Source organism: Phaethon aethereus (genome assembly GCF_964289735.1).
Source record: "Phaethon aethereus genome assembly, chromosome: 3".
Taxonomy (NCBI): Eukaryota; Metazoa; Chordata; class Aves; order Phaethontiformes; family Phaethontidae; genus Phaethon; species Phaethon aethereus.
In genome coordinates this window covers 6,596,000-6,618,953 of record NC_138576.1, presented here as the reverse complement: position 1 = coordinate 6,618,953, position 22,954 = coordinate 6,596,000, and the positions used below count along the sequence as shown (strand labels likewise).

General features: G+C 41.1%; 1 protein-coding gene across 3 annotated transcripts in view; it reads left to right on the top strand.

Annotated features, from left to right (window-relative positions):
- The window catches only part of RCAN2 (regulator of calcineurin 2), a gene marked incomplete at both ends in the record, with an annotated part of 77,638 nt that extends 61,799 nt beyond the window's left edge, over window positions 1-15,839 (top strand). For all 3 annotated transcript variants that reach the window (XM_081997754.1, XM_081997753.1, XM_081997755.1), the window contains 3 exons: window positions 5,397-5,570; window positions 7,628-7,799; window positions 15,679-15,839. In XM_081997754.1, coding sequence (XP_081853880.1) covers window positions 5,397-5,570; window positions 7,628-7,799; window positions 15,679-15,839 — 507 coding nt within the window. The remainder of the gene's footprint in view (window positions 1-5,396; window positions 5,571-7,627; window positions 7,800-15,678) is intronic.
- Between the last annotated feature and the right edge of the window lie 7,115 nt (window positions 15,840-22,954).

Here is a 22,954-nt window from a genome sequence, read left to right as displayed (position 1 = left end):
GGCATTGACATAGCCCAATCCTGAAATTACTTCCAACTGATATTTTCTAGGTTTGTGCCTTTTTTTAAAATGTGTACCACTTTAGGGACTCATCCCTCTAGAATTAACCAGCATGCCCCTCCTTCCCATTAAACTGGGAATTAATCTGTTGGTAGAATGTTTTTGTTACTAGACTTTTCAGCACATGGCCTCCATATGTTTTATCCAACTCCATCTTTCCTCTTGTGCTGCACAAGAGATCTGCAGTGTTGCAGCCAGCGTGGCTACATGGAAACAGAAAGAACCGGACTCTGAGACTTAAGCTGATTTCTTACAAGAAAATTTATATCAGGTACACAACTCATTCTAGGAAAAACATATTTCATAATTGTAAATTATGTCTCAGTTTCCCTATTGTATACAATTAGTTACTTGGATCTCTTATGTAAATGAACAGGAAAAATTGAAATGGGAAAAATACTCGCTTTATTTATTTACAAAAGTCTAGGAAAAAGGATTAGACTAAAGTTTTAAATCACAGCTATCTCCTGAATCAAGTGTGTAACAAGGGTGATAATGAGCGTAAACAGGCTGAATAATAAAATGTTCTTTTCTGTTCTGAGTTCTAGGGCTCTAATCCAAAGTTTACTGATGTCTGTGGAAAGACTTCCATTGATGTGATTTAAGCCTTGGCTTTTGTCCCGAATGAACACAATACCAGTGGAGCTATTCATGAGAGAAATGATTGGAAATAAATCACAGGAACACAGAACTGGGAGGAACTTTCTGTGTTGGAACCCAATTCACTTGCTTAGTCACTCAGTCATGTTTTACAATGCTTGTTGTGTCAATACTTTGTCATAATCCCTTGCATGAATTAACGAAATTCAATCTTAAAAAAACTCTTTTGCCACTGCTGCTGTAATTGGAAAGTTGTTTCTGGATCATTACTCTGATGTTTGAAGCCTTCTTGAACTTGTAGCCTAGACCTATTTATACCAATTTTTCCCACTTGTTTTATGCCAGCATAGTCTCTATACAGTATACTTTGTCTTTACTCTGTGCAGTTCTCGTAAAGTACTGATGATTGTCCCATCTCCTCTCAGGCTTTGCCTTGTTTTGCTAAAGCCAAGCGTTTTCATTTCTTATTTAGTAAGTTGTTCCTTCCCTGTAGCTTTTATCTGATTCTATTCCTGTTTGGCTTAATCTATGTGGGATACAGGCAACAAAACCTGCATTTTTAATGAGGTGTAGTAGTGTTCTATATAATGTTTCCTTGCTTTACTGGAAAGTCTTTTCCAGATACAGCCAGTACTTTGTTTGCCTCCTTATGGCTGCATTTCACTGATCACTCTTACCGTGTGACTTCTGGGATCTTGTTTCCCAGGTGAGCTCCCATTTAGTAGTAGAAAGAGTTTTTAGTCCAGAAGTGCAGAGCTTTGCCCTTGTGCTCCGAGGCTTTTAGCTTGTGTCTGTTACTGCAGTGCTCATGTCTTCCTCTGCATTGGCTGTCATAAATGATAACAATCAAGCTTGAGTAATCAGCAGCCTTAATTAGTATGTTCCTACTTTGTGCTAATTTTGTTAATTAAAAAAAAACAACAACCCTCTAGAAACTGCTGGAGGTGGTGAATGATGGGTGACGGGAGCTGACGTAAGGTGACAGGGAAAAACTGGGGAAGGGTGTGAACAAAGGAATAGTGAGATGAAGAGAGGGCAAGGAGCCCACCGCGGAGAAGTGAGAACTTCTGCAGTATTGGTCAAATGAAGGCTTACTCACATTTGCCAGAGCATTAATTGGGTCTCACACAGACATACTTGGGATGGATGAAGACATGCCAAAATCCCAGAAATAAATGCATCACTCGTGACTTTCTGCATTTTGACTTTTTAAGAGTAGCAACACTGCTGATTAACTTTGGACGTTCCTTTTCTTTTTTTTTTTTTTTAATGAGTTTTCAAAGCATTCTGAAAGTTTAAAAACTTACTTTCTAAAAGCATTTTAATACTAGTGAATCCTAAAAGCGCTTTAAAAGTCCTGAATGAAGAGAATTATGAGTCTTGAATAATTTATCCACGAAACTTGAAAGGGAGGGAATTTGCTTAGGTCTTTAAAACATATATGATCCATTTTCTTATAGATTGGAATGACTCTGAAAGACTTTTATCCAGATAAGTACATTCAGCATGTAATAGAAGTCACAGGCAATAGCAATTAAGGCTTAAGGCGTTTCCTGGGAATTAGTATCAAGCTGGGAGGAGTTGGGATGGCTCAAAATGCAGCTGAGGGCCATTAACTGCAGCTGATGATTAATGACCTCTGCTGAGGTCATTATTATTATCAGCTGAAACTGTAGAAAAATTCAGATGTATGAATCTTTTTAATAGGAGGTGCAGTTTCAGTTGGTGCAGTGGAAGTGTCCCCATGGTGGATAGACTGCCCTGTATTAATGGCAAATTGAGGGCTTGATTTCCCTCCTCCCCATGGTATTTTTAGGAGCATTAATCAAAGCTGGATCTCTAAAGCTGTGCCAGTATCCAATTGAAAAGTAAGCAGAATAAAATCCATAGCGCTTTAATGTTCTCCCAGTATTACATTTGGCATCCAGTACTTAATCAGCTTTATTTAGAGATCCTCCCATCTGTCCCTTTCACTGCCTGAAGAGAGTGCATCTCAGTATTGTCCAGAAATGTGCCCAGAACATTCCTCTGCTCGCTGTTCTTGGACCCACGTTTGAAATCACGTCCTCCCTTCTTTTGCATTATGCCCCTAACGAAGACCGAGGTTCCACGTTGTTGTATATGCTGTGCACAGAGAGGGCAGGCACACAGCTCTGGCCGATGCAAGAAAACACCGCTGCGTCAATACAGGGAGAATCTGTTTCCTAATAAATACTCAGTCGTAAGAGATACTTACTTCCCAGTGTCCAGACAAGTCCATGCATGGTTTCTTCCACAGCTGGTGAAGTATATATATATTTTTTTTATATGATGAATGATTTAATTGCTGACTTTTGAGGAAACAGATCTAGAACAGGGGACTAGGAAATATTCACCTTGCTTATTTTTAGCTTATGTGACTTCTGGTGTAATACCTTGATCGTCTCATATATGTGTATATATATGTGTGTATATATGTAAATATCTTGATATGTCTCATATATATATATATAAAAGTTTGTTTACTTGAAGGTGCTTTTTAAAAAAAATACTGAAGAAGTCTGAAATAGGTAATATAGGTAACATAAAGACATAAGCTTTAATTAGTTTGTCACTGTTATGTTTTATTTAGATTATAAACAGTACCGCATGTTTCCTAACGCTGTGTAAGTCCTACTTTACACATACACGGGTCCCCTGACCCCTTCCCTCCCTTCCCCCAGCCCTCTTCCCCTGGTCATTGTAAAGGTTGTAGCATCAAAAGTCCAAGCAGGACAGGACTGAGATGACGGCTGCTTTTGGCTGACCTTTGGACGAATGTCACTGGATGTAGACTTCTGCTCAGGAAAATGGGATTTTGCAAAGTTGTAAGCAAAGAAGTTAAAAAACATAACTCAGGTGTGAAATGTTGACAATTTGAATGTTAGGGGTGGTATGACTAGACCCACCTGTACAAACCTTGTACAAACCTATCAACTTCACACTGTTTGTGGGATTACTGCGTGCCTTTATTCCCCCTCAACCAAATCACTGAGCCCTCTCCTCTCACTTTTGTTTTCGCCTCCTCTAATGTATCTCCTGTGGTGAGAGGAGGAGGTGAGTGAGGTCAGACGAAATTAAATGAAAATCATGAAAACTTAATAGACCACAGGGAGGTTCCTTTGAAAGGGTGCCAGAGATGGAATATCAGTTATGGGGAAGAAGACCACAGAGTTGGCAGTGAATGAAAGGAGATCTGGTACGTGCGCATTAGTGTTTCATACTCCCTGCCACGAAACTGGTCTGTTTTCCTAGTTAACTCCTTGACAAATGTATCATGCTGCCAGTAGGCACTCCTACAGTGCTACGAGTGCTCCCTGATGCATCTTCACCGTGCTTCAGGATCCCTTTTTCTCAGAGGTTCTGGATTCTTTGTCTTGCTTCTAAGAGCAGCAGATGAGAACTGAAGTATTGATGAGATTGTACACATTGCATTTTCTATTTCATGTTCTGCAGCCTCTAGCAGTTATCCACTCTATGGGAAGAAATTCTTTTCCTGAATGAGAAGAGAAGTTGTTATATTTTAAAACATCTTAAAACATGCTTACTTGCAGATATATCAAAGAAAACATCAGGTTATTGTAATCGTACAAATACCTGACCTAATAGCCCTCAGTGTATGAAATGGTATGGCAAATCAGCTCAAACACTGGTTTTTTTCAGTATAAAGAACTCTGAAAAGAAGGGACTTTGCTCTGGCTGATTCTCCATCTTCTAAGACTTCCAACTCTTGGTTGCAGTCGTTAAAATTCTAGGATTTCATGTGAGACTCGCTGGATGGCGGTCTAAAATCTGACTAAACACAAAGGCTAGACTAAATGATAACTGCTCCCTTTCAGTCTTAATATTTTACAAATCTATGCTTGTGTGAATGAAAAGACCTGTGTAAATGTGTCAGAATTGATTTAAGGACTTTGGTTTTATTTGATGATGTAGAACATAGGAACTCTGTGCATAGAGAAATTGCAGAGATAGTTTGATCCTCCGTGGGTGCTGAAGTACCTTGCATTTCTGTTGATCTCTGGGTCCGTAGATGTGGTACACTTCAGACCTTTCTTTTACGCTGTTAAAATATCCGTAATTGTGTCATGAGCTTTTGAATGTGGAGTTCTACAGCTAAACATTTTTAAGCCTGAAATTTGTCTTTGGGACACGTCACTGTTTTCAGTTACCTTATTTTTTCTCCTGCTGATACAGGAACTCTCAAGGAATGAGGGCTTATCTGCGCAAAGTATTTAAATGACAAAACATTCAGAAACACGTAACATGCAGTACAGAATGACCCTGCAGTGCTGATGTGACTGTAACCCTCAGTTACAGTGGGCCTGACTTTGTGACTCCATTGTCATTCAGCACAATGTTTGCTTTTGTACAGATGAGACCATAGTCATCTGGTATTTTCAGTCATATGCCCTTTTCAGCTTCATTTCATAAGTCATTGTCGCAGTTTTGCTCAACGTTTGCGAGAAGTTCAATAGCTGCAGGGTTCTTATTTTGAAGACTCGTTCCCCCAAACATTTTAGAGAGTTCAGCACTTCCAGAGCAGTGCTTTCCTTAGGTTCTTTTCACAGAGCCTTTATTAGTCTATGGACACCCACCCCCAAAGGCTGAAACCTCCTAGTTAAAGAGTTGTCCTCAAGTTTCAGGTTATCCTTTGACACAGACTATGTGACAGAGCACAGAGCTAATCGTCAGCATTATTTCTTTTTCATTTGCAGGAAAAATTTGAAGGCTTGTTCCGTGCCTATGATGACTGCGTGACATTCCAGCTGTTTAAAAGCTTCAGGCGTGTGCGGATAAATTTTAGCAGTCCCAAATCAGCTGCCCGTGCCAGAATAGAGCTGCATGAAACACAGTTCAGAGGGAAGAAGTTAAAGTTGTATTTTGCACAGGTAATGAAATCTAGTATCTACTTCTATGTTGGTGTGTAGCTTTTATAAGAAATAGCACGCAGCAACACTGAGTAAAGTAATAAAGGTTTCTCTCATGCCCAATGTCTCTTCTAAAAGATTACTCAGACATCCTTATGCTGCCTGAGCTGTATCTGCCCAGCAGGTCTGCAGTAAATTTAAAGGATCACTTAGGACCCAAGTTGCTTAATCAACACACAGAAGTTACATAGCTTAGAACTGATTTACAACATTGAGTATTTTCTGTGGGTAACTCTCTAAACTAACCATTAAAAAAGTGGTAATGTAAAGTATCAGTCCATAAAAAAAGTAAGGCTGAATTACTTACTTGACTGCAACCCTAAACCACAGTCAGGCTTCCTCCAGACTCTTTTTTTCTTACTGAATACATGTGTGAATTTTCTAAAAGGAATTCAGTGAGTTCAAGTAAAAGGGAGGAGGTAGGGAGAGAAGAATACCTCCAGCCTGGGGTCATAGGTGATGATATCCATCCATTGGAAGTGTCAGATGAGGGTTTCAATTCCGCTTGGCCAAGGATGAGAGATCCCAGATGTCCCATAGCCTGGGTGAGTACTAGGCACCAGCTAGGATTTAGAAAGGGGAGGGAGGTTGAGAATCCGACCACCATCTCTTCTGAATGTATTTTAGTAAGTTGTGGCCACTGCTGCTTATGGGATGCTCTCTAGCGCTTATATGCAATCTAAGTGTGACTTGAGCTGCCAGATTGGTCCTTCAGAGGTCCTAGGTTAAGGGCAGGCTCATTTGAAGATATCAGACAAACCTAAGAGGCAGTTAAGTGTTGAGCCTCCACAGCCTGGTCAGAATAGGAGGTGTTTTCAGCCTAGGCAGAAGCAGAACCTCAGGAAGATGGGAAACATCTTGTAGTTGTGGAAAAAAAAACAATATGCTTAATGCGTTAGATGAGTTCAGAAGATCTTAGTTGGATTTAGGTGTTGACAATTTACCTCAAACCCATTTTATATGCCTTAATCTCCTAGATCTGGCTCTGAATTTTTTCTGAAGGGTTTCAAAACCTGCTGTTAAGCAGATCTGTGAATCATTTCACTCTAACTGCACAATCAAGAGGCAAATAAGAAACTTAGGATAACACAACAAAAAGAAAAATGTACATAGTCTCCATATCTAAGCTGATTTCCTGCAAAGCTCTTTAGATATCTGCACTATGCTCTTCAGTACATGCAGTCTTAAAAGAGCTTATTAGTTGTGTCCGGGGAATGAGTATGTGGAAGCAGCTCAGTGTCTGGAGCAGTGTATGTTTATATGGACCTGAGCCGGACTGAATAAGCACTTCCAGAACTAGAAGTTCTGGGGAACATGGAGTTGAGAGACCCAAACTGGCTCTTTGTAAAACCTGTTGTGGTATAGCAGGGTGCTCTCTCTGGCTTGCTGTCATGCGAATGTAGTTTATTGCTTCTGGGCCCGAGCTGGTTGTAAACTTGCTCAGGTATGGCTGTAGTATAATTAATTTATGTTGAGACTTCTTTAATATACCAGAAAAAAGCAGGAATTAAACTAGATAATTTAAGACGGAAATAAAATGAGAACAATTAGTTGCAAATGACTAAGGAGTGTGATAGATTTCCTTTACCACTTCAGCGAAAGAAATCAAATCTTCAGAAACCTTTCTGAAGTTACTGATAAGGCCTTGGTGCAGGAGTTACTGGTTTCTTGTCTAATGTCTTTTTAGGAGTTCAGGCCAGTAGACCACAATAACACCTTTCTAGCCTCAAAAATCTCTGAACTACCAGCCGTGGATACCAAAGCTTTGCATTTATCCTCAGAGAACATATACAATAGGCACAAACATTGTAGCTTTGCTCGTATAACAGCTGCCTACAGTGTATTTACTGTAGAGGAACCATCTATAAGGTTGAGATGAAATTCATCTCCAGGCCTTCTCTGCTGAGACCGATGCTGAAACCCCACCTGGGAGGCACTTGGTATTAGAAATGTACGATTTGAATAATCATTCCATTTACCCATCCTATACTAAACAATGTATTTGTTATGCTTTAAAGATTCAGACCTCTGAGACAGATGGAGACAAGCTTCATTTGGCACCACCACAGCCTGCAAAACAGTTTCTCATCTCGCCTCCAGCCTCCCCACCTGTAGGGTGGCAACCAATAGATGATGCAACACCTGTCATCAACTACGACCTCCTTTATGCAGTTTCTAAGCTAGGACCAGGTAAGCTTGTGATCCTTGTGTGAAAATACGTCAGAAGCAGCAGACAAGAAGTGTAGAGAATAACTGTAGAGGAAGTTGGGGTAAAGCCTGTAAGTTGCATTAAAGCTTTGGATTTAAGTTGATGCATGTTAACTGGTTCTTTGCTTAAGAATGAGTGTTACTGTATGTATGTACAGAATTCTATCTTATCTGCAGCTTGTGAGTGCTATTTGATTGAATAGCAGATCAAAGCTTGTTTACACAATCTGTTGTGCTTGGATTTGTGTTTAAGATGAGACAACTGATGGTTTATGTGGGGACTGGGCAAATGCTTGTCCATGAACTTGAGGAGCTTTTGCTTTAAATCCCATCTGCTCAGTACTGCTTTCGAAGATGCAGAATAATACCTCATCAAATCACTGCATCTCCTCCAGCGTGGAGAATTTCTCATGTTAACAAGCTGGTCGAGAGAGAACTACCATTCCCCAATCCTGGCAGGATTGCTCCGTTGGGACTGCCCATTTTCCGTTGAAAACTGTATGCAGAAGGAATGGGATAAGTTGCAGCCTCTATCAAATGGATAATGCAGATAGACTTTCTTCTGTCTTCCCACCTTCAGCTAGTGCCAAGAATTGAAGCTAGCTGGGATTTTCAAAACAATGCTTTCCCTTAGAAAATGCTCATCTGATGAAACCAAAACTTTTCATAGGAGAGGATTACGTTTGATTTAATTAAGTCATCATTACAAATAGTTTTCTTTCAAAGCTGTTAAAGCCTTGAGGGTGTTAAAGCATCCTCTTCTAAAATTTTCAAAATGGAAAAGGTTCCAGTTTCCAGTCTAGGCAGTATCATTTAGAAATTAGGTCTAATTTACATTTGTAAACCATAAGAACAAATAGCTTGTTAAATTATTTTCATATTGAAATAAACCACTTCAGATCCAATCTAATAACAACTGGGGGGAGGTGAGTTTATTTTCTAAATTCCTGTGGGATGAGAGAATTTTTTTCTCCCCAGCTGTACTGAAGATACTGCTTTCTTGTTCTGAGACTAGCTTCAGTTGCAGACATCTTATCACCGGGGCTTTTGTGTAACTGCACCAGAGTAACCCAGAACTGAAGTGTGTGGGGTGCAGGAAGAGCTGTTTCGTGATTCACAAGGTTTGCAGGATCATCTCGTATCTTTTTCACATGGGATCTCTCACAGTGGGGGAATATATACCAGGAGAACATCAGAGATTCCTGTGTTTTATTCCCATTCAGCAGGAAAACCCGTAGAAAAGGGCTGTCAGGTGTAACACTTCATACTATTTTGCATATTGTTATTTCTAGAATTGATGCTTTGCTTCTAAACTGCTGAATAAAAGAAAACAAAAAACCTCCTTTTTTTTTTTTCCCCTTGATGCAGCAGTGTTATAAATGGAAGCATGTAAACGAATTCCCTAGCGAGCTGAGTAATAAATCAATTCCTGTTCTAGAGCAGTGGAACGTGAAATATCACTCATTGTCCCACACTGTGGGACAGCTTTGCGTGAAGGTCATATTCACCCGTATTTAAGGAGCCTGCAGGGAGCAATATGAAAAGTCACTGTGTGCTCTCTTTCTATTTTTAGCACTTGTTAGAGAGATCAATTTTAGTTAACTGCAGTGGCAGTTTTAAAATAGTGTTGCAGTTCTCAATTGTGCATTTACTATGTTTAGAATTTCACTGAAAAACAAATCCCACCAAAAGTCATTTCTCAGTATCACATTAGGAAAACATCTTTAAGTTAGATTTTTTTTTCATTCAAAAAACACAATTAAAAATGTAACTATGGTTTATCAGCTATCAAAAAATACTCACTGGCACCACAGTTTACAGAACTATGAATGTTAAGAGCCTGATTTCTATGTCTTTAACTTGTGAGGAATCTTTGCTATATTAAATACACTGAGTTGGTAAGACTAATATCTGAGGACCAGGAAAATTCGTTTGAGCCTGTAAATAGTGAACGGTTTCTTTGTATGTCCCCAGTACAAGACGAGTTTTACTGACCTACTTCGCTGGGATTGCAAGATACACCACTTGGACACAGACCCAGGCTACTTTCCCATTCCATGATACAGGTCATCTCCTTTCACAGTACGCTGCCATAATCATCATAGCCACAAAATCAGAGTCTAAAACTGTCCCCAGACACAAACGTTGGGAGATTTGCTCCAGAGTAAAATGAGTTGTCTGGAAGCTAGTTAACAGATTTGCTGCCTGTTGTCTTTTTCCAAGCTCAGTTTTGGGACAGGCTTGTGGGGTTATTTTTGCAGGCTTGTGGCTGCAGCAATGACTGTCTGGCATCTCAGAGGTCTAACTGGAAAGATTTCTTTTTGCTGTCCAGAAAAGGAAGCAGACTTTTGGTCCTTCGACATTAAATTGAGATTGGTAAGGGCGCATTTACTTCTTAGGGAAGACCATGGCATGTTTACTTAAGTTTCTTGTTCATTGATGTATATTCTTACTTTCTGCAGATTCAGAAATTGAGCTTTAAATGAGGCATGAACAGAATACTGTAGACTAGTCAGGACCAGCAGCTGTGACTGTGCCTGGTTCTGACCACCAGCCTACTTTTTTTTCAATATATTGCAAAGAAAGAAGTGTGGTCGTTAATATCTTTGACGAAAAACACTTCCGCTGTCAAGAGAACTTCCAGTAGTTTAAAACACTGATGAAGATACAAAGGCATTGCACTGAACGAGGGTGGTAGTTTGGCTGGTTGCCTGTCAGACCCAGGTTGTGTCTCTGCCTGGCCTGACTTGGACCTAACTCTTTCCTACAGGAATGCTTGCTACAGACTAAGCTGTTGTCTAGTTTAGGCCCTTATGTCTCTTTCATAAAAATTTATAAGGTCTTAGTTTCATCCCTCTAAGGAATACAGGAAATAATTTTATATGTAAAATGTTTGTAAGGAGGAGTGGGGGGAATCTCCAGATCTAGGCTATGTCTGTAAAGCAGAGCTGCTCCTCTCAAAGAAAAGGCAGCTATGTTTGCTCTGCCATTTATTAGTGCAGCAGTTTACAAACCATCCCCATCTTCCTGGCACCTAGAGTAAGTCCTTATTTTCTGGAAAGCAGTCCTACCCCTCCCTTTCTAGGCCCAACCTGCGTATTTCTTCCCTCACTTCCCCCATTGCCTCTTTCAAACCTGCTACCCCAATTTCTTCTCAACAGACTGCTCTGTACTCCCTCACTTTCTAAGTCTGCACTCTTCAGAGTGCCTGTCCCCAGGATCCCAGGTGCCACCCTGGCCTCCCCTTGCCGACCCAGCCCCTCCCTGCTGCCCACCCAGCAGTTGCCCGGACAAAGTGCCTTTCTCCCATGGCTTTGATTCACGGATCACGGCTCCACTGATGAGATCTGCACTATACATTAACACACAATATAGGTCAGCACTTAACTGCTGTATGTGCTCCCCAGTGCGTTTTTGCCCTCTATCAGTTAGCACTCGCCTCCACAATTTCAGGCACTATTTGAAAACCAATGCAAGCTGGACACCATCTCCAGTAGCCCGTGCAGACAAATTTGTACCCGTTTCAGTTCTCTCCCCATTTCCCAGTCCTTTGTCAGCATTCCAGCAGGCTTTGCACCTCCTACGTGCCCCCAAGCTGCGCTCCAGGCCATGTAAAATACGTTCTTCGCATTATGAAAGCACCACCCTGAAGCGTTACACGTGATGGCTCCTAGGTCCACAGAGGTGTCTTGGGACACAAAGGAGACCCTGCAGCAGTCTGTGCCACTTGGCTGCTGGGTCTGCGAATGATTAGTGGTCAGAGAAGGGTTGGGTCAGGGTTTCATTTTTGTCTCTGAGCAATTAAGATGTAGTTCCTGCCATGCTTTAGCTGGGCTTCTTGAGGATGCATAGCTCTTGCCCCTGCTCCGCCCTGGGTTTGGCTCACCCTTGCAGAGGGAAGGGGAAAACGGGAAAGAGCAGGACCCTGCCCAGTAAACGCCGCACGCAGATTTCAAACCATGCCTCGCACGGCAAGTTTTCTATGCCCAGGTGTTTTTCAAACTCTCATGTTTGTTCTCACTGATTCAAAGGAAATACTAAATATTTCATATGACTCCCAAAAAGGATTAAAAGGGGGTGAAGGGGCAGGCAGATGGGTGATAGATAAAATTTTCCATCTCTGTTCTTCCTCTCTCTTCTGTTCTGTGGCTGCTTCTGCCCTTCCCTCAGGCAGAGTACAGGAGGACTGTGGGTGTAGAAGGCTTTCGCTCTGCCTTGTCCTGCTGGCCAGGAGAGGAGGGTGACCTTCTCCTGCAACATCAGTAATGGATTTCCAGAGAGCAACTCCTCCATTTTGTGTATGGCAGATCCGTGCAGTAGAGGTATTATATGGGATGGGTTCTATCTCTTCAGGCATAAACACGCACCCATACAAAGGACCACCCGTTATTTGCACCGTGTTATTTGTAAAGCACTTGGATGAAGGGACTATAAGCGGAAGGTATTTTTATGATGCTAATGACACGTTTAACATGGAATGGACAGCTCTGAACCCATTTTAACCTTTGATCATGAGTCAAAGTCAGGGATGAGGTAGCTGCACAGTATCATTATAATTTCTTCAATATTAATTAAGTGTATGAAGATAGTCTTTGCTGGACAAAAGAGCCTCATTAGACAAGAGATGCACCAGCAATGAAAGGTCATAGTACTGATTCACAAAGGGATAGAAAATCACATGCCGTTATTTTTATAATTCTGAAATATTATAAGTTGCTTTTGTGCTGTTCTTGTGGTCATCTTTCTTGTGTCACCTGAGGCTGTGGGTTTGCTTGTGGTTAATGCAGTCACAAAAGGTGGTGCCAAGTGACATAAAAGCAGTTAGGCCCATTGTTGAATGGTGAAACTTCAATTTCCTATTTTTTTTTTTATGCAAAGCAATTTAATAGAAGATCATTGCTGCTATTTTCAGGGGTTTGTTAGGAACATTTTCTGATGAATCTATATGTGGAAATGCCACAGTTTAATTCTTCCCTGCGTTATACCCTGAGGCAGAGTTTAGATGCTTGAGTGTACTTGATAAATATTGTGATATTTTTCTGAATAAATTTATGTGAGTTTCCATTGTTATCTCAGCTTACGTGAATATTTGAAACAACTTATTATTAAGGGATAGAGATAGCCCAAAGACTGCTGGAGGAGAAAGATACCTCTCCCCAAGAATCCTTTGGCTTAGCCTGTGAGAGTTCTCCAGGCAAGTGGGAGAAGCAGGAGTGGTGGGGCAGCGTCAGAGACAGCTGAATGAGGTAACTGGACAAATGCTTCAGTGATATTAACTACGGAACTTGGTGAATCTTAACTATGCTAACTTGACTTGCTACACCTAGCTTGGGACAACCTATACCTTATAAGCATAACTCAGCTGCAGCGGTTCAACCATTACTCTGCTAGCTTAACTACTGCAGATTTAGCTCAGTTGTTTGTTTGGGGGTTTTTTATGCTGGATTTGTTGTTTAAGAGGAAAGAAAAAAATGTACAAAAAAGCAGAAGGGAAGGAGTAATCTGGCTTTATCGATTGGATTTTTACTTTGTACTTATTACCTCAGTGTTCCTCAGCAAACAACGATTACATTTAGGAACAAGATACAAGCTTGTCCCATAGTTACTGTTGTCTTGTTCCTAGCTCAGCCATAGGAAGGTTTTCTGCAGTTTGAGCCACAGTTCTGCAGGCATGAGTAATCGTGAGTACAGAACTGAGTCTGCAGCTCATTTATGCCCAGAAATAACTGTATGCCTCAAAAACCTAATTTATAAGCGCATCACATTTTGATTTGCAAAGTGACATTAATTGCTGTTGCAGTTACTTGTGCCAAAGGCATCTGAATATTTTTCCTTGTGTCTGTACTTATTTCCACTGTTCTTTTTCAGTAGAAAGAGTCCTTCTGGGAAGGATTTGAACAGTAAAAGAATGTGGCATTTGACCTGGGATTATTACCTCTTAAGAGGGCAGTGAATCTGATTTACTTCACGGTGCTGGTGGAGGAGGGAAGGGCCCAGCGTTGTGAGTGCGCAGCGCTGCGGAGCGGCTTGTCGCTGACAGTGACCAATGTAGCCTTCGGTGCTGGTTGGCAGCATTGACGTCAGCCCATAGCCGAGAAATTAGCTGAAGCCCGCAGGGAAAATAGGCAAAGAAAAACCATATAATTTCTCAATGCGGCACAACCACGCTATTTCTCTTTTTATATTTTAGCCTATCAGCAAGACCTGTAAATGCTTTGCTCAATTTGGATTCAGAGGAAAGGCTGCCAAAAATAGAGCAGTTAAATGTCAACATTAATGGTATCACAGCAGTAAAATATTTCTCACAGCAAGATGCCTGACTTATAGCTATGATTCACTAGTTGCCTCTTATTTTTTAGGCAAAAATGCAGCATGTCCTCTAGTCGCAAGCCGCCCAGTCTTATTTGGACCAAGAATTTGTCAGCACAAATAACATGTGAGCCCAGAACTGCATGTGCCAATGCAGGGCCAAACCTGCAACCCTTTCCTCACATGAATTATTCTGCCACAAAGCTGCTAATAAAGAAAAATCCTAATTAGTAACATGAACAAACTGGAAGTGCTTTGAGGTAGGGACTGCCATTTCACTTTCATGGTACAACACCTAGCACTGCCGGGTTCTACCAGTGACACAGGCATTTAGCCGCTGCTGCAGCACAAATACAGGTCAGCTAGGTACGTTGGGACCGTGCCTTCCTCATTGCAGAATATTTTGCGGGCAATATGCAGTGGTTTTGCAGCACTCTTATGAAAAAAAATCCAGGCTATCAGGGGTGCGTGTGGTCACTGTAAGCCTATTTTAATTTAATGGTGGCTTGTGGGTCTTGGAGATGAGTGATGACAAATAGTCCAAAGTGGGGCAGAGCATTAGCTGGAATGGCTTCTAGTTTTCCGTGCTGTGAACGGGTGTCTTTCACTTCTGAAAGACCAAGTCATCCTGTCAGAGACGTCACCATTGGGACTTTTTTCTCCTCACAGTCTTAAATTAATTCCTTGCAATTTAATAACCAATACCTACTTACATCCTGTGTACAATCCAAAACACATGTAGTGCCAACAGCCTGAATGCAGGACTGAAAGTCCCATGCCTGATCCTCATTTTCTGTTGCTTGTGGACTCTTGCAGGTAACCACCTAAGCCATATTCATCTTCCCCACAGGACTACTGGGTGGAGACTTAAATAAGGAATGTACATAGTTAGAAAATCTAATGTACTGTTTAAGCATGTAGCCGCTAGTAAGCATTTATAGACTGTACTCTGTAATCTCATCTGTAGAGACAGAATTCGTTACAGCCCCAGCTAAAGAGCTTTGAATCTCAAAATCCGTCTGGAGCAGATAGATGTGGGGTTTTTTTTAATTTCTATAGCAATTGGACCAAGTGTTGATGTCTGTCTGGAGGCAACAAGTTGCAGAATGGAGTGGACTTTAAATGGGACTGGAGCCATGCTAGATTAAAGGAAAACAACAAAAAAGCATAGCCCCAACGCAACAGGTGTGATGTGACTTTAGACCAAATGTTTGATAGGTTGCATTCCAGTCCTTTTTCTTAACCATGAACTTCTGTGCTCTCCCTCCTCTTCATACTTTATTTTTTTCTTTCACTGCTGCTGGCCACTAATATTGGTGCAAAACGCCATTATAGACACCAGGGTATTTTATTATGTCTTACAAACCAATGATCACTGCCCCTGCAGGGATCTGATACAGTCTAGCCATGCTTGCCCTCACCTGTATTTAGGAGCAGCACGCACTCATCTGCCCTGTCCAGGTGCAGGAGTATTCTGCAGTCCAGGAGTGCCATGGTCTGTGCTGCTACTCAGACAGTCATCCTTTGATCTATTTTTTATTTCTGCTTCCAGGAGAGAAATACGAGCTGCACGCAGGAACAGAGTCCACTCCCAGCGTGGTAGTGCATGTCTGTGACAGCGACATGGAAGAAGACGAGGACCCAAAGAATTCTCCAAAGCCAAAAATCATTCAAACTCGGCGCCCTGGTCTGCCACCTCCTGTATCTAACTGAGCCTCTCCGGCAGAAGCAGCACTTCCCTCCTCCAGCACAGCTCTTCAGCTCTTGGTTTTTGTTTGCTTTGTTTTGTTGAAAGGCAGCCATTGCCTTTTGAGTACCAGGGACATTAAAATCATTTAAATCCCTTCACAGTAATCAAGCGTATGTAATAAAAGGGCTAGGAAAAAGATCTTTGTCTATGTAACCATATCACACACCAACTACTAGATTTTTCTGGAAAGGACAAAACAAGGCTGAAGAAACAAGGGAGGGTTTCACTCTGAGGAATTTTTCACAGCTATAATTTGCATGCTGAAACACCACTGCCAGAGAGATCGTTCAGGGTGGGCAATTAGGCCGATATCAGGCTTGATATTCAAACTCCCAGAATCTGTGCTAGTGCCCTTCATCAAGCAGCCTGCTCCTCTGCCCTCCTCAGCTTCCAGCAGACCTTAGTCTTCCCCCTGACCTTTTTTTGTTCAGGGGGGGTATGTGTGTTGTGTTTAATCTACTAGCAGCTTGGTGGCCTTTTCATCCCCCTGGAATTTTCTGTAAGGAACACTATCTTTGCAACATTTTTAGAAACGGCAGAAAAACAGCCTCTTCCCCCGACAACTGTAGGGTACAGTGGTCCTTCATGGTGGCAGGGCGGTGAGACAGAGCTCTTGGGGCTGAGGGGAGCTCAGCAGAGCTCTGGTGTCTTCAGGCCTTCTCTCTAAGGAGCAGGGAGCCAGCAATTGTCATTTTATCTTCCATAAAGGTATGAGCAGTGCTTCTCTCTGCGGAAGAAAGAGACACTAACTGACTGCTCATTTAAGATGGGATTCATTGCTCTCTGTCATAGCTGTAAGTTCTAGTAATGGCTGAATGCTTTCCTAGTGGTGTGTTGAATAGCCCTGAAACTGTTAGTAATTACTTGTACATCCCTAATATTCAGACCTTTTCCCTCCCCACTTCCAGCGCTTTAAAGCCCTTTTCGAGCTGTATGCAGTTTGGGTTTTTGGAGGTGAGGAGAGCTTAGTTGGTGACCTTTTGTTGGGTTTTTTCCTCCTTTTTTTTTTTTTAGGCCAAAGAAAACAGGACCATAATTACACACTTGAAATTAGACTGCATGCAGTTGAACCCTTTTTTTCACTCTGTCCTGCATGTTTCTTTCACTTGCAATGTACACTGGGTTACAAAAATTGTTTTATGTTTTCATCATGGCTGACAGCAGACAGATACTGGGTTCCCTGTCTGGCAGACCTTCCATGATGTTTTTTTTTTTTATGCCTACTTGTCATTTTGAGAATATATTTTATAGACATTTGAGCTCAGATTTTGCATATATTTAAGCATGCGCTTAATTTATGCAGATGAGTAGTTCCAGTGCAATTAATACTGCAGAAAACTGAGCATGTGTGTAAGATATGGTGGGATTTTTGAGCTGATTAGCTGCTGCTGTACTCCCAAAAGTGACTATAAAATGGCACTGTGAGATTTCACAGTTTAAAATCCTTTACAAGTTAAAATAATTATATACATCCTGGAAGCTCATTCTAGGATCTGACAAGTCAGCTTAGGTTCTGTAATCAAGGCTTTTGTCATAAAACCTAATGGTCTGGTTTCTGAGGGAGGGTTCCATTCCACCCTTAATTAGCAGTGAGGCTACAAGCTTCAGCAGAGTCAAGCCCCCCTTGCTGGCGTATTGGCTCTGCAGTATTTCCAGAAAGCAACAAAGCATCTTGCTTTGTCGGTAAAGACAGGAGCTGCCATTCTCAACATGCGTGGTGAGGATGTTCTGAGAATGAGCACTTGCCATTCTCATGTAGCTCATTCTCTGACCATCACACCCCCTAATATTCCTGTTGAGATGTAGTGCTTTACTTAGCATATATCTATAATGTGATACTTGTTACTGCATTACGGACATCGTTGTGCGTGTGTTATGCTAATAGAAGCACATTAAATACAGCAGATACTGAACAAGAAATGGGGCTTTAGTGTCCTCATCATATCTGTGTAAAGTTGTCTTAAAGTAAGTCCTTAGAGGTTTCACTTTGCTTATTTTTTCAGAGATGCCTCTAGAATTGATTTAAATAAATCGTCACTCACTGCCCTAGGACTGTAACCCAATGTTCCTGTTGAAAACACCGTCATAGGTCACCTACAATATTTCGGGAGTAACACCACTGTCTATTTTGAGAACGTACAGAACTCTAAGGCCCACGGGTTTTAGACCAGTATAAACAGGGAGAATAAGATTTAAGCGTGTAAGATTTTTTGTTGATATGTGCTGTATGGAAGAAATTACTGACTACATCCTCAACTGATGTAAGCAATGAGAGATCATCTCCAATCGAAGTTGATATCCTGGATTTTTTTAACACGCAAAAGTGTTAGAGGCCAAGTCTAGTCCTTGTATCCATGTACTCGGGCTTTGGAGAGACTTGGTTCTGAACTGCGGACTTTGGCCTCAAATGTTGTAAAACTATACTGCAAATTAAAGCATTGCATCTTAAATGTTCTTTCCTCAAAGTGCATTTTCAGACAGATTTAAAACCAGGGTTTTTCAATGACCACTCTTTGTCTTTATAAAACTATTCAGTACTACCCAGGAGTGGAATGTGGCTTGTTTGGTTAAAGCACAGAAATAGAAACACAACTACAGACCTGAAAATGCAAAGAAGCCTGTTGTAACCATGGGCAAAGCTTATATATCACCTTTATATGATAAAATAACGGTCATCATAGAAAAGTGTTTCAGGTATTATGGATTAATGTCCCTATTGTAAAAGTAACAGCATTTGTGACTCTTAAGAGAACCTGGTATTCTGCTAAAGGCTGGTTCTGGCCTGGCATGGAAGAAGGGCTTCTTGCAAAAAAATGCTCACCATCTGGAAGAGTAACTATCCTATTTAATTCATAACGCACAGGCAGAGCCCCTACTTAAGCGGGAATTTTCTTTTGTGTAGCATCTACGAGCTCAGTCCCTCCGACTTACACTTTTCACAGAGTGTCCGCAGCACTTAAAGTAGATTCTCTCATGTCGTAATACTATAAATAAGAATGAAATCTCTGTGTTACGTTACAGCTTCTGGTGCACAGTGACATAGACGATGTCCTTTTAATTTCCTTTCCACAGCAGGAGCCTGTGGGAGCGGCTGGCGGCGGTGTCCTGCTGAGTGGATGCTGCTCCTGCTGCTGGTTGGAAATTAAAGGAAATTGGGAGAGGACAGTTGCTGTTTCTGTAGGCCTCTGCCTGCTGGTCCTTTCTGACCTCTTCAGATACGAAATTGAAATTTTGATGACTTCCTAAGTACAGTTAAAAGCATGAAAACATTTACAATGCACAGAGAAAGGATATTTTGGAATCTGCTCTTTTGGAACAAAAGAACAAAGAATTTCTGTGGCCTTGGTTTTTGTAATTAAGACAAGGTAGTGCCGACTCCCTCTTCCTAATGTATACATACACACTCAAGTATGCTGTTTTCAGCAAGAAAACATGGCAAGAGCATCCCTTCCTCAACACTAACAAGACTACAGACATAGTAATGGTAAAGTGCTTTATATTCTAAAACTGTGCCCCATGGATAAATTGCTTAACATTTATTTGATCCTAAACTGGGTGTGAGGGGTTCTTTTTATTTTGGTCTTTTTCCCCCTCCTTCTCATTCAATAACAGCGAAAAAGCTTTCTGCAAAAAGAAAGGCTGTTCTTTGTACAGAGTAACGGACTGAACCATCTTGCAAGGCTTGATTACCGTGGTGTGTCTGAGCACTGTGACAGATTATGTTAGCGTTTCCATTACATTGTACATACTTTTGAAATACTCTATTTAGTCATATTTTATAGGAGTATTAAAAAGCTATTGGCTAATTAATCACTTTTACACTTGTATAATTCAGAGCTTAGTTTAAAAAATAAATACGGCAAACAGTATTTTTGTGTTCTGCTTGCATTGGCATTTTGAAAAGCAACATTTAAAGAGTTTAACGATATTACTAAGCCAACTAGTGTGGTGTATGCTGCTGCTCTCTTAACCAGTAGAACTGAAAATGCTTAAATGTGTGACACAAGCCAAACTGTTTAAATAGAAATTAGCAAGGGGAAATAGCCCTCTTATTGGCAGGACATGCCATCTTCCATTTTAAACTGCTGCAGTTTCACAGAGTCATAGTGAACTTACCCTGGTTTGCTGTAGATTTGTCTAGGTGTATGCAAAAAACACAGCGCAATCCCTGGTGAGCAAAAGCCCATCCCTGATGGCTGATGTGCTTCTTACTGTGCTTTTATCAGAATGGGTAAATACAGTGGGCATGAGTGCTTGAATAAGGAACATGGCATCCAGCTACCATCCAGGCTGGGGAAAAAGTTCTGTTAGTGTTAATTATTACCAAAATTGAAACTAATTATTTGTAGTCTCTTGCATCAGTTTGTACTGGATCTTGCAGAGGATTGGAGACCAGATGAGTTTGTGGAGCAACTGTCTTGTGAAATTCTTATTTGATCACTCAGATCTGCATTTGGAAAAATGATTTTTTTATGCCTGGCATAAAAGATTCAGTTTCTCAAAGGGTGATTGTTCATGGTTCTGAAAATTAGATCCGCCTAAAGAGTCTCATTGGAGATGTAAGTTCACTGATTCCTTTTGAAAAGACAGGCCTTAATCTTTGTGTTTTGATTAGAAAAGTAGTAATAGTCATCATCTTTCGGAGCACTTTAAGAGGTGATATACAGTGCAGAGGCCTGATTTATTCTGTGCTGTTGAGCAACAAATGAGCTTTCCCCAGCTACAGTAAGGTTCTTTGTCTGATCCGACTCAAATACTGTATTACCTGTGTGCCGATAGTGGCTCTTCTGTCTTGCTGGGCACTGGACACGGCACCTGGAAATAAACTTCAAGGCTTCAGCTGCGGATGGTAGAGCGCTGCGTGTCCCAGAGGATCTCAGACTGGTCTTTGGTTGAGGGCGTATGTGTGTAACTTCAGTACACACTTAATTTGCAGGCAGAAATACGCAATGTTTGTTTATACCGGGCATTTGTGCATGCAAGTGATAATGTGCAGCCTCACCCTGTATGACTCTGAATAACGGGAGTTAAAAGTATTTCTCCCAGCTGCAGCAGGGGCCTGAGGCTTCCACGGCTCGTGCCTTGGTTACTTACAGCTGAAGCTCTCTACACTTCATTACTGACAGTCTGGCTATTGCTGTTGCTTGTGCACCCTTGGGTTTTTTGTCCTAAAGCATTACAATCAAAGCAAGAGAAATGGTGATTTAAGAAGGACGTGTTGGAAAAGCGCAGACTCCAGCCCTGCGATTTGGTCTGTGGTTACCAATTCACTCCCTGATGATCCCAGCCCAACTTCTTAAACTGGATTCAGCAACTCACAGGGGTTGGGTCCTTTGGTACTTTACTGCCCGATGATGAAACCTGTAGCCAGTTTGGTGGTGGTACAGATAGACGTACTGGGACGGCTTGCTTGAAATGAAGGCAGTATCTGTCTCGGGTCTGGGGAGCTGGAGCAAGGTTTCTGTGGAAGAACAGATTTAAGTAGGTTGTTGTGGATATCCCGATTAAAGTTACAGTGCTTCCAGATCACATCCTCTAAAAAACCTTTATGAAACTTATTTTTGTCCCTTCTTTACTGATAAACATTTAGCCACGTAAGACTTTCTCTCACATGCTAGCATGAATTTAAGACCTTTGCATTTCGTTAATTCCACTCTACCTAAGAAATCATATTTAGTTCTGTTTTACCAAGAAAATAACCAGGTATGGATTAAAGTCACATACAGACCCTCGTTTATACTCATCCTCATGCAATATGCTTGAATAACTAGTTACGCTAGGCGAAAAACAAACAAACACTGTTTTTCCTGTTTTAACACATCTTCTGGGGAGAGTAGAGCAGCCTTCAAGATACTCTAGGCTTCTCTTAAAAGGAGATTTTTTTTCTAATGTGAGCTGTGCTCTTTTTTTTAAATACATGTAGACCGTGGCATTCAGGGGTAAAACTACAAGGGAGGAAGTGTTGTAAAAGCTCTTTCCCACATGCCTATTTGAAGTGTCGAGTATATTTGCTTTGGCTTGGAGGGGAGGGAGGCTTGCACTTTTAGAGGTGGAACAGCGGCAGCACTGCCGATGGAAGGGCGAGAACCCTGAGTGCCTCCACTGCAGAGATACTCAGAAAGCATTAAAAAATAGCTGTAATTCATCTCTCCCCTTTTTGTCAATTTGTTCAGTCGCTACACAGAGATTCTGTAAGAATCTACAGAGTCATCCGTGGATCCTTTTAATGTAGGATTGTGTACTGATTCAGTAGCTACAAAGCCTAGAATCGGGGACATTTCTTAGCGAGATTCTTCCTGGAGTAAGGCCGGGAAAGTCTGTGGAGTATGAGAAGCCTCACAGTTAACGAAAAATTAAGAAATTCAGAACCTTGAGACAGACTTCAGGATTTAAATCCGTGTAATTGAGAATGTATTAAGAAGGGCCTGTTTGCTGTCCCTGAGGCAGGGGTTTCCCCACTCACCTGAGTAAGAGTATCCAGCAAGAAGGATTAAACTTCCCTATTATTATACACCAGAAAATCAGCCTTGATTTAACAAATTATTGTAGCTGATCATTTATCTAGTATGAGAAAGTTGTGTCCACATTAGTGTCACACAGATGTATTCACTATTTGGTTAATGAAGGTAAATGTTTTGAATCCATTGTAGAGCAGAGTTCTTGTTCAGAAACTTCTAAAAGAAATGCCATCTGTAATGACTGACCTAAAGTGTCAGTTTGGCAAGTTGTCCTACTGTGGGTAGCTGCAGAAATATTTCATGTATGTTGTAGATTTAAAAACATTACTCATGTTTTCATTCAAGTGTCTGCATTTCTGACACAGATGTGACATATCTGTATATATTATAAATCAATACTATTTTTAACCACATATTTTGTACAAATACTCACATTAGCTCTGTACTTCAGTGAAAATCTATTATGGTATTAAACATTTTGGTGGAATTAGCAAACTCCTTGTCCCTGTGTTGTTTCCATTTTATAACAGTTTTAAGCAGCTGAGCTTTTTCTTACATCCAAGACAAATGTTATCATTTCCAGCTATTTAGAACAGTGCCTTAAATCCATATACACCTGT